A 12,085-nucleotide genomic window follows, 5' to 3' on the forward strand; every position below is an offset into this window, starting at 1 on the left:
GCATTCAGAGAACTGCTGCGAATACACAATTGAAATGAATGAAAAATGAGATGCAGAGAGAGATTTAAAGGCAAAAGTCTCAGATTTGGGGAGGGAGGGCTGCTGAAGGCCTGCAGTTCCAGGGTAAAGAGAGAGGGGAACAGAAATAAATATCTACTGGCAACATTTAAGCCAAAAAGTATTAAAACAAAACAGACTTGTGGTACTAAAACCCAAGAATGAAGGTACAGGAAATCAATGAAATATTCTAAAACTAAAAGCCAAAAGCTAAAACTCTTCACTGAGCTCCACAGGCAAATCTTTTGGACCACAGCACTATGTTAAAAAATGTGTTTAAAATTGTAAAGTTCTTTAAATATTAGCAGAGGATTGCTGCAAGGTGTGTGTGTGCACGGATGGACGGAGAGATGTATGGACGGGTGGCTGGAGGGACGGATGCATGATTAGCTAGGAAGGTGGATGGGTGGACGGATGGACAGACAAATACATAGAAGTTCAAAACATTTACTTACCATTCACTACTTTGCAACAACAATTCTCTCAATTTGGCTGGGACAACAGGTGATTTTTGTTAAAGTCCAAGTAAGGAACAAGAGGAAAACATTTTTGAAGCGAGAGTCCTTTAATAACTATACTCATTTCCAGAAAACAATAAATACAGAAATCACAAGCAGTACGGGTAACAGTGATCTTTTCCTTAGCTACAGACAACACCTACTTTTATACAGCTTCATGGGCAAACATGTCTAACGAAAATCAGCATTGGGAAAAGCTACGCAACAGAAGAAAATCGCAAGTAAAATGAAAAATTATTTGTTCCTGCCCCTAACTACTGAGATTCATACCCCAGGTAGAGCGGGAAGGCAGGAGATTCTGAGGCAGGAGGGCATGCTCAGCTCCGGGCAGCAGCGGTCTGAGGTTGCTCGGATTGGAGCTGTTTACCAAGATATTCCCTAAAACAGCAGGAATAAAAGGACAAGGTCAATTAGAATTTAAATGACAGAGAATCTCTTTCAAAATCGAAGCATAGTATACAATCTCATCTATACTTCCTTTAATAACTACAAATTAGTAAAAGAGCTCCCGAAAACGAATCCTTTCCAGATTTGAAAAGTGCCCGTACTGTATGAATTTTAAGCGCTCTGTTTACCATGCACAAGTCGTCACGCACGCCCAGTGGCTGTGCACACACTTACAAGGCGGTGCCTCCTTCCCCGTCTGGGTACGAGGCCTGTTTCCGAGCTCGGCCACATTCGCAATCTGCAAAGCTCAAAACCCACTGAAGTATGACTCTATGTAAGTGTACCGATACACCAACAACAGATGTCCTCGTATTGCTGAATACAAGTATCGACACCCAGGGGTGAAAATAACGTCAAGATTCACAACTTGTAACACAGCTACTGTCTCTGCACCAACATAGTCTAGAACCTTCACAGCGATGGTCACGCTGGGTCCTCAGAGTCGCCACGGGAACAGAGAAGGAGTATTCTCATTTTACAGGGGGGCACTGCGGCTTAGAGCAGTGGTGGCTGAGCTATTTGGATCACATTCTCCTTCAGGAAATGAGCTGAATCCACACCCACAGCAGGTGTATATTTAGCTCTTCGTTACATACAGGCATCACTGTTAATTCCAGGACAGAAACAATTTCTTTCCCACTTTCCTGTGAACGACGTGCCCAAACTGTTGTTTTTGAACAGAAGACATTTTGTAAAGAACATTTAAAAGAGTCCCTGCCATGAAAAGGAAACAGCGTGACTTTTGGATAGAGGCCTGGGCCTACGTTCCGGCCGCACCCCCTCAGGGACGTGCTGGTTCCAGGGGCTGTGGGATGCGGGCACCTGCCGGGGACGAGCCGCAGGCACACACAGGCCTAGTGTCATCTCCTCATCCCATCGACTGGCACCCAACGTCTCCCTGTCCAAGCACCTCCGGGAAACGACCTACGGGGGCCACCAGCGTCTCCCACAAATGTGAGCCTGCCTTTCTCCACAGAGCTAGAGAGAGGGGAGAGAGGCGGGGTTTGCACAGTCACGGCCGCAGGCCACAGGCCGCTGTCGCGGCCTTAGTCCAAAGCTAGCGGAGCTGTGAAGCAGGACTGAGAACAAGCAGCAGCATTCAGGGCATGGACCAGCGCGAGTCCTGCGGACCGGTGCAGGGGAGGTGTCAGGGACCCCCAGAAGTCTCACCAAGGTGAAGGAGGACTGAAAATACTACGGGGCAGACTGAAACTTCCTACGGTGTCAAGACGGTTTACGTGCCTTTCTTATCCTTCGTGAAAGTTCTCATCACTGACTTACCAATTCCGCGTGTCATATTAAGGCATATAACATATTCCTGTGTCCACCAGGAGCTACCCTGACATAACGTGGACAATGGGGACCTTACGCTCAACCAACCATCAAGTCGGTAGTTCTAAGTCATGCAAGGGAAAAAAGGGAAACCACCTATACATTTCACTAGACAGGAAACAAAGCAGGAGTTTATGGTCACTATCAATGGTGCCATTCTGGGGAGGCCTGTAACTAGGAACCACGTATGACTGCATAAGTGGGCTGGGTTGTGTTGTGTTGTGGGGGGAGGGAGAGATGAGGGGTACCATATAATATTTATTACAAGATGTCCAGATCTTATGTATTTTCCTGCATGTACCTAAGGAATTAAGCCTAAAATGAGGCATGCTTCATTGGGCCCTCAAATATTCCAATTCTAAAAGTGAGACTGTTTAGCGCAAAGGGTCAGCAGATTATGCCACCCCCAAATACGCCCCTTTGGGGTACTGATGATTTTGAGCTGTAGACACTTGAAAACAGCAAGTGCAGGGAGAGGCTTTCTCTGACCTGCCCTTATCTCCTTAAACACAGGTCCTCCAGAAGGAACTCAATTCTTCAGTCCCCTCCCCTGGAGTTTCAGCAACCAGGGAGGAGGGACTCTTATCACAAGAGAACAGAAGTCCATATCACGCCCAGACAGACCCTGTCACAATCTGTGATACTTTGCACTAATTCTTCCGACGGTCCATCCATCAATCACTTACTCTCCCTAACAGGCCTAACCGCCCCCACACACACTCCTTTTTCCCTGTGAAGATGGGATTTAATCCTAAATTTTAAAGCTACATCTTTAAGTTGCCCATTTTTCCTGCGTGTCCCCCATGTATACATGAGATATATATGTTAATCGACTGTTTTTCTCGTGTTAATCCGTTATTTATTACAGGGTCTCAGCTAAGAACTCAGAAAGGTAGAAGGGAAATCATTTTTCCTCCCCTCTGAGAGTGATTTCTTAGAAAACATTTTAAAAGTATACCTAAAGACACCATGCCAATTAGAGTAAGCTGTGGTTCTTTCAGTAAAGACCAACGTGAAGGACCACGTTCTAAATTTAAGTTTCCAAGAGAAATGACGCGAGGTCACATAGCAAAGCCTTCCAGAGTTCAGTGCTCTGAACCGCCAAGTGGCCGAAAGGGTCTGGCTGGATCTGGTCACACACGGAGGCTCCCGTCCGCTCCACCCCTTTCAGAGACATGCAGGGTGCTCCATTCCCATATCAGATTTAAGTGATATTCAGGGGACAAGAGTGAACACTTGGAGGTGAAAAAGATAACTGATCTCTTCATAAAAAAGACATCACTGCATTAAGGGTCAGAGTCAGATGGTAAACCGGCAAAGATGCGTTTTTTCTGGCAGAGAATTTAGAATCACGTCTGGGGCGCCTGGGCGACCCTGTAAGTCGAGCGTCGGAGGCTTGACTCCAGCTCCCGGTTCGTGGGACGGAGCCCCGTGCGGAGCCTGCTCGTCCTCTCTCTCTACCCCTCCCCTGCTCGCAGCCTTGTGCTCTCTGGCTTTCTCCCAAACTAAATAAACTTAAAAACCACATACAAATAAATAAAAGCATGTCCAACCATGGCTCCACCCCAACGGTCTTCTGCTGCCTGGTGTCTCCTGGTCGAAGGTCTCTATTATGGATGGCATGCTCCCCGGTACTCTCATTGTTGTTGTTGTCCAAAGTGGCCCCGAGGCCGTCCACCTCAGTGCCTGGAATGCAGAGGACTCAGGGCCTCCTTTGCGTCTGCTCACTAGGATTTATGCAATTTAAGACTTAGATGCAGGACAAGAACACATAAAGGATTCAACTGAGAGCGTGCACATCAAAAACCCAGATGGAACTCTGAAAGCCTGAATTATAGGTCACAGAATGCCAAAAGTCTAGCCGGAGAAGAGCCCAGATGGGACCCATGGAAAGAAGAATTAAATCTCCCCCTCGGGCTTTCTTGAAATTGCGATGTTTGCAGTGTGGCACGTGAGTTGTGAAAATACCAGAGAGAGCCGAACTGAGGTTCAACTGAAAAAGATACTAACTGCAGAAAAAGGACCGAACGTGCACAAAGCTTTGGAGAACGTCTGTGGCTTGTAAAACGATACAGTCTATCTCCCTATGGCTAATGGTAACACGTAGCCAATTAAAATCTTCCCAAGATTCACCCAAGCCTGCCTCGAACTCCGTGTGGCCCCAGCCGTAGCCCAGTCCAGGCACCAAGCGCCTGGGGCTGGAAACACAGAGCAGGTGGCTACACTCCACACGCTGTTACCAGCCAACAGGGAAACCTGCTTGCCGTGTGCCCACGCTATCCTCCTAGTTCGCTGCATCCCTGCGAGGTGAGTTGCCTCCATTGACGGGGGAGGGAAAGGAGCCTCAGAAAACTTCCAATAACGTGCTTAGGCACAAAGTGGGCAAACGGCCTGGCCAGGGCTCAGATCCCTTTCTCTCCATGCTGTGAAGCTGACTGACACCCAACCCAGTAAGAGCCCTAAAAAGTACAAAAAGCAGCCACTGTTCCTAATTTTACAGATTAGAAAGTACTAAGAGGATATACATAATTTCAGATTAAGGTGCCATTACCATCAGGCAAAAGGAAAAACAATTACAGATTTTACTTCAAGGGCTTGCAGTGTATCTATAACAAAAGATTCAAGAAGAATTATTGTAAATGAATTAATCTAAGTATTGAGTCATTCTGTACGTGAAGATCGATACAAGAATAAAAATTCCACTTCTAATTCACTCAGAAAGTGCCCAGTGTGTACCAGAAATCCACAGGACTTTGACGTTAAATCTTTGCTTTTACTACCTAGGAAGCAAAATCTGAGAAGTGTGATATTTTCTCCTCTTTAACTTCATCCACAACTTAAACCATTTGGGAGTCCAAATCTCTGAAACGGACAAAAGAAATGGTCTCAAGACCCACTCCCCTTTTTAAAAATCCAAGTACGAAACAGCTCACAAAAGAGACCATGTCGCAGGCTGACACTTGCTTAAGAGAGACCTGTTTCATCCTCTTGTCAATGACCATAAAAGGTCTGCACTTCGGCATCCGTCGTCGTAACACTGAAAAACTGTTTTCTGGTTCCTGAGAAGGAACCTGCCTGAAAGAGGCAGTCTGGAGAGGGCATTCGTGTCTGGGCTCCCAGCTATGGGTAGCCGGGCACCGGGGGGCATCCCCTGGCATACATGAACCCTTAGAAGAGAACGCCCTTCACTGTATTACAATGGAGTGTCCGACCTTCACTAGATTTAGGGCTGTTTAAGCAAACATTTTTATTCTTTCTCAAAAACTGTAGTTACAAAGAAGAAGAAAAAAACATAGTTGAAGACACTGTGATATTCAACATGCTTTGCCTATATAATTTAAACACATGGAAGGGGCGCCTGGGTGGTTCAGTCGGTTAAGCGTCCGACTTCGGCTCAGGTCATGATCTCACGGTCCATGAGTTCGAGCCCCGCGTCGGGCTCTGTGCTGACAGCTCAGAGCCTGGAGCCTGTTTCGGATTCTGTGTCTCCCTCTCTCTGACCCTCCCCCGTTCATGCTCTGTCTCTGTCTCAAAAATAAATAAACGTTAAAAAAAAATTAAAAAAAAAAATAAACACATGGCAACTTCATCTATATAATTTAGTGCCAGGAAAAAAGTGAATTTTCTCCTGACAAACATCTTAACCTACGAAAACTACAATCACCCTTATTTTCCTTTTTCCCTTGGCTGCCAAAAAGCTTAGTAGAAAATCCACTGTTACTATCATTTGTGTATTATTTTCTTTACTCTCCTTTGGTGTATAAATTTTCATAATTAAAATGATAAAGGACCTAGAATTCTATATATCACATCTTTCTGTGAGTTTATTAGAATAATTATTAAACCTACAACTGAGTCATAATTGTATTTCTCTTAACTTTTGCCTATCCTGTCGGAAAACTAGTGGGTATAATATAAATCATAAATGAAATATCCTTCTCTGAATGTATGAAAAGTTTTTTTTTTTTTTTGAAAATACGAACTTTATACTGGCTTGCAACAGATTTCTATTTGGTAAAGAGAAAAAATAAAATCTAAATATATTCTGTACCAGCCTGTTGTAATTATTTTTTTAATGCCAGCTCACTACAGTTCTAAGTTATTCATTCTCCCAGCTTTATCATGATCGCACACAAAGCAAATTCCGTTTTTATGAATTGGTTTTCCTATGTAACTTCAGAACTATGTAAAACTCACCGTGCCCTCTGCCATCTGCATCTAATTTACACAGTTAGAAACACAGAAACATGGTCAAATTCCAAACTTAAGAACATACAAATGTTCCCACAATACTTTAAAAATCTCAACCAGTGATTGAGCAGTGATCTCCACAACACGTACCATTTCCCAGTGCCTGCTGTTTAGTACTAAGCACGGCCCTCACTGCTTGACATATATTTTCTTATTTATTCTCCACGATAAGATTCATAAAAGCTACAGATGAGCCCCATGTTTATAGAAAAGGAGCTGGAGTTTAGCGATGAAAATGACATACTGTAATGTCAGGTTAACCAGTGATTGGCAGGAGGGTGTTTGTACACAAGTCCATCTGATTTAAAAACTCAAGAGTCTTAATCGCTATATAATACCGCCTCACGGTACACTATCCGACCTCCCACTAGCCGAGGACATGTTACTGTGTAGACGTGAGAATAAAAAGCTTAAGGACATCATAATGCCAGTCCTCAGCTTATTTCTCAAATGTATTTGCAGGACCACTCGCCACTTCATTTTCTAATGGCATCTAAATTCAAAGATCAATAGATTCGCAGTATCTCTAAAGAGGTCAGTGATTCTAAGAGTAGAATCTATTTATGTGAGTTCTGGCCCTAAGAAACAAAAATGTGCATTTTAAAAGCAACTGCCTTAGAGTCTATTATAAAAGCAATTTAGGCAAAATTTGCAGTAACAAAGGTATTTTTCACACAGGAATTCCAACAATCAAATCATTTAAACCAGCTATAAAATCTAAATACCCAGAGTTTCTTTATCTCTAGCTTATTTTCAAGAATAGTCCCTCCTTACCTATTACCAGCAGCTTGCTTTATCATTAGATCAGCAGTGTCTTACACACTTTCTCATTTTTCTAACAAATGGTCATGATATGCAATGCAGTGAGCTCTCAAAACATCAGCAGTGGCAGCAGACACACCTTTCATCTTTTTTTTTTTTTTTTTTTTTACGTTTACTTATTTTTGAGAGCAAGCATGCGCAGGCGAGCAGGGGAGAGGCAGAGAGGGAAGGGGACAAGGGACCCTGAGAGGGCTTCGTGCTGAGTACAGAGAGCCCGATGTGGGCTCAAACTCAGAAACCGTGAGATCGTGACCTGAAAATCATGACCTTGTATCTTTTTTTTTTAAGGTTTGTTTTTCTAGGGGCGCCTGGGTGGCTCAGTTGGTTGAGTGTCCGACTTTGGCTCAGGTCATGATCTCACAGTTCGTGGGTTCGAGCCCTGTGTCGGGCTCTGTGCCGACAGCTCGGAGCCTGGAGCCCGCTTCAGACTCTGTGTCTCCCTCTCTCTCTGCCCCTTGCCTGCTCACACTCTGTCTCCCTCTCAAAAATAAACATTAAAAAATTAAAAAATTTTATGTATAAAGCTGCTATAACTCTCCCTGTGCAGGTCTTTGTAAGGACATGAGTTTTCAAACCCTTTGGGTAAATACCAAGAGGTACAATTGCTGGATCATATGGTAAGAATATATTTAGTTTTATAAGAAACCACCAGTCTTCCAAAGTGGCTGCGCTGTTTTGCATCCCCACCAACACCACATGGGGGTTCCTGTCACTGCACACCCTGGCCAGCATTTGGTGTTGCCAATGTTCCAGATTTTGACTAATCTAATAGGTGTGTAGTGACATCTCATTTTTGTTTTAATTTGCATTTCCCTGATGACATAGGATGTGTAGCATCTTTTCATAGATTTATTTACCATCAGTGTATTTCCTTTGGTGAGGTGTCTATTAAGATCTTTGGCTCATTTATTTCTCAGGTTGTTTTCTTATTGTTGAGTTTTAAGAGTTCTTTGTACATTTCAGGTAATAGATGTGTCTTTTGCAAATATCTTCTCCCAGTCTGTGTCTCATCTTCTAATTCTCTTGACGTTTTTCACAGAGCGTAAATTTTTAACTTACGTCCAACTTCTCAGTTATTTCTTTCATTGTATCTGAAAAGGCATCACCGTGCCCAAGGTCATCTAGGTTTCCTCCTATATTATCTTCAAGGAGTTTTATAGTTTTGCGTTTTACATTCAGGTCTATGATTCATGTTGAGTCAATTTTTGTGAAGGGTGTAAGGTCTACGCCAGATTCATTTCTGCATGTGGATGTCTAGTTGGCCCGGTACCATATGCTGAAGAGACTATCTTTGCTCCACTGTATTGCCTTTGCTCCTTTGTCAAAGATCAGTTGACTATAGTTGGGGGGGTCTATGTCTAGATTCTCTACTCTGTTCCATTGCCCTATTTGTCTATTCTTTCACCAATACCACACTGTCTTGAATACTGTAGCTTTGTAGTTACGTCCTAAAGTCAAGTAACGTCAATCCTCTTGTCCTTCTCCTTCACTACTGTGTTGGCTATTCTAGGTCTTTTGTTCTGCATATAAGCTTTGGTATACGTTTGTTGATAGCCACAAAATAACTTGTTGGGATTTTAATTTGGGTTGCATTGACTCTACAGATCAAGTTGATTCTATTGATCAATCTATAGATCAAACCTTTCGTAGAAGTCCCACAGTCCTTGGTTATTCTGGGTTTTTCAGTCTTTGTTCTCTTTGCTTTAGGTATTGGAGGTTTCTATTGATATTTCTTTGAGCTCAGAGATTCTCTCCTCAGCCACATCCAGTCTATCAATAAACCCATCAAAGGCATTCTTCATTTCTATCATAGTGTTTCTCAACTCCAGCATTTCTTTGTGGTTCTTTCTTAGGATTCCTATCTCTCTGCTTACATTATTCACCTGTTCTGGCATGCTATTGTATCCATTACAGTCCTTAGCATAGTAATCATAGCTGTTTAAAATTCCCAGTCTGATCATCTCAACATCACTGCCAGGCCGATCCTGATGCTTACTTTGTCTCTTCGAACTGTGCCTTTTGCCTTTTGGTATGCCTTGTCATATTTTCTTCAAAGTTGGACATGATGTACTAGGTGAAAAGAGCTCCTGTAAATAAGCCTTTGGTAATGTGGTGGTAAGGTGCAGGAAGGGGAAGCATTCTATCATCCTGTGATTAGATCTCGGTCTTCTAGTGAGCTATGGTCTCTGGACTGTGAACTTCACAAGCGTTTCTCAAGGTTTCTTCTACCCCCTTGGGTGGGACAGGATGGCCAGAGTGAGCTACACAGAGCTGGTTACCTCCCTTCCCCAGGCCAGCTAGACACTGATAATATCCCAGCAGGTAAGGTTCTAGTTAGCCAGTTTCCCTTGAGGGTAGGCCTTATTAAGTACAAAGTGCTCTGGCATATTTTGAGATGGTTCCCTTTCCTCTGCCCCTGCCAAAAGCCTGAGGGGACTTTTCTCAGATATTTACTGTGGGATCCTGGTCTAGCTTTTGAAGATAAACCTCACTGTATGGTAAGGACTCACTATGACTGGGTCTCCCTGGGGTTTTTAACTCTCAGACTTGTCCACATTGAGCCTCCTGAAATTCAGCAGAGTCCAGGTTTTCCTACCCAGGTGCTGGCTCTCTCACTGGTTTCTGCTTACGGGTCTGCCCCAGTATGCCTAAACTCCCTGTGCGTGCCTCTCTGTCTCTCCAATCTCGGGAGCTGCCGTTAGCCCTATGTCCTTCTCTCTCCTATGGATCCAAAAAGAGTTGTTGATTTTTCAGTCTGTTGAGCTCTTTACTTGTTGTCAGGATGCAGTGGGACCTTCCAAGCTCCTTCATGCAGAAACCACAAACCAGAAGTCATCCTAAATGACCACATCACATACAAATCTAGTTATGCACCACGCGGTGTGGGAGAAAGGTCTGTGTTGTTACAAGGACTTTTAAGAAGAAAATTTATTTTATATTAGTTATGAATAGTATATAAGCCAAGTCCATATTTAAGGCTTATTACAGACTCCTTTGTCTTGAATTATATTTGGAATATTAAGACTTTTAAGTGCATGAGAGTAGACAGAATGTCAATTTACCTTCTTCAAGTACTAGGTCAGTGCCTGGCATATTCTAAGATGTCAGTAATTGCTGAATGAAAAGTAGCTGGAGAACCCTACACTACAGGAAAGTTAGACCCCGAAAGAGAATGCCTTTTTCTCCTAACAAGAAATGTTCTGAAACACCAGATGAGACAAAGAGGCCAGCAATTAAACCTACCAAATACTTCATAATCTAAACCAGTTCATTACTAGCAGAATGCTCAAAATTTAAAATTATTTTAAATTTCAAATTAGAGTCTCCTTATAACACAAGAAGGCTCAACTAAATCCACAGTAGAGAAACAATATTTTAGAAGGCAAATTCAACATTTTAATGATATGTAGTGGAAAGTGTATTAAATTAGCTTTATAATTAAGCTTAAAAGATCTCCTAAGCCTACGGAATTATTCTTTAGAGAACCATTTCTCCGTAACATATGCAGAGACTAAAATAAACCAAAACATGTGGGCCAGTTGTTCCTCCAATGTGAATTTATAATCACCGGAAATGGATCTTAGAGCTATGTAGAACATCAAGTAGACGATGGAAATTTGGAATACAGCATGCAAGGACGTAAGAGGTTTTTGGTTTGCTTGTCTCGTTCTGTTTTGTAACTAAGACCATCAACCATAAACCTTGGGGGGGGGGTGGGGTCACTGGCCTCCTCCCTCTTATATTCCCCTCACATGCAACTTATCTCCAGGTTTTACAGATTCTCTTCTCTCCAACCCCTGACCCTGCCTCTCTAAATGGACATCCTCATAACCTACCGCCTGGCTTGAATCTGCAGTCTCCTCACTGGTGTTTTTCCCTCCAGCCTCCAAATCCACCAGCCCCCATTGTCTCCAAAATGGTCCTCCTAAAATGACACTGCGATTATCTTTACTAATCTCTGTAGTTTTCCACAGTCTTCAGGAAGGAGTTCAAACCTAGCACAGCAAAGACGGTTGTCATGACCCGGCCACTATGATGTCTCCAACCGTATTTTCAGCTTCGTAACCAGACTCCCGCTGTCCGGAACCAGTGGTAATTCCCCCAATGGGTCGGGATCTCTCTGACCTCAATATATGTGCATACATAACGCTCTCACTGGAATCTTCCCACCCTCTCCCCACTCTCCCCCTCCCCTTCTCTGGTTACTGTCTCCTAATCTGCCAAGAGCTCCTATATCCCTTCCCAGGCCTGGACTGGGCCCACTCTCCACAAGGCCATATAGCCCTTCCCCACGGTGTTACAGTGAAGCATGTGCTTGTCACACTCCGCTACAGGAGTGGCACTAAATTACTTCCTGTTCGATGAACAGTCTAGCTTTCCTCCCAAAAAGCAACCAGTAAAGTTAGCTTTGTTCAAATTTCGAAGTCCAATATACATCTTTTAAGTACATGATGAATGGAGTTGCCAATTATCATCGTCAACCTTCGCGGCCAAAAATTAGTTTTGAAATTAAGATACATTTCATTTAAATAAAATCTATAATTGGCTATTTGTTCAGCTAATAAATCAGTAATAGTAGTATAACTATTTTACTGGTTTTAGTTCATAAACATTTCAAACATCAAAACATCAAAAGCACTGGCAATTCCTGTGCCATA

General features: G+C 43.1%; 1 protein-coding gene across 3 annotated transcripts in view; it reads right to left on the reverse strand.

Moving 5' to 3' along the window:
• Positions 1 to 601: 601 nt before the first annotated feature.
• ATP6V1H (ATPase H+ transporting V1 subunit H) overlaps positions 602 to 12,085 on the reverse strand; it is a 110,773-nt gene continuing 99,289 nt past the window's right edge. For all 3 annotated transcript variants that reach the window (XM_019435248.2, XM_019435247.2, XM_019435246.2), the window contains one exon: positions 602 to 953. In XM_019435248.2, the coding sequence (XP_019290793.1) occupies positions 893 to 953 (61 nt within the window). In that variant the 3' untranslated portion in view covers positions 602 to 892. The remainder of the gene's footprint in view (positions 954 to 12,085) is intronic.

This window comes from Panthera pardus, unplaced genomic scaffold (assembly GCF_024362965.1).
Source record: "Panthera pardus isolate Hobbes unplaced genomic scaffold, ASM2436296v1 HiC_scaffold_7, whole genome shotgun sequence".
Taxonomy (NCBI): domain Eukaryota; kingdom Metazoa; phylum Chordata; class Mammalia; order Carnivora; family Felidae; genus Panthera; species Panthera pardus.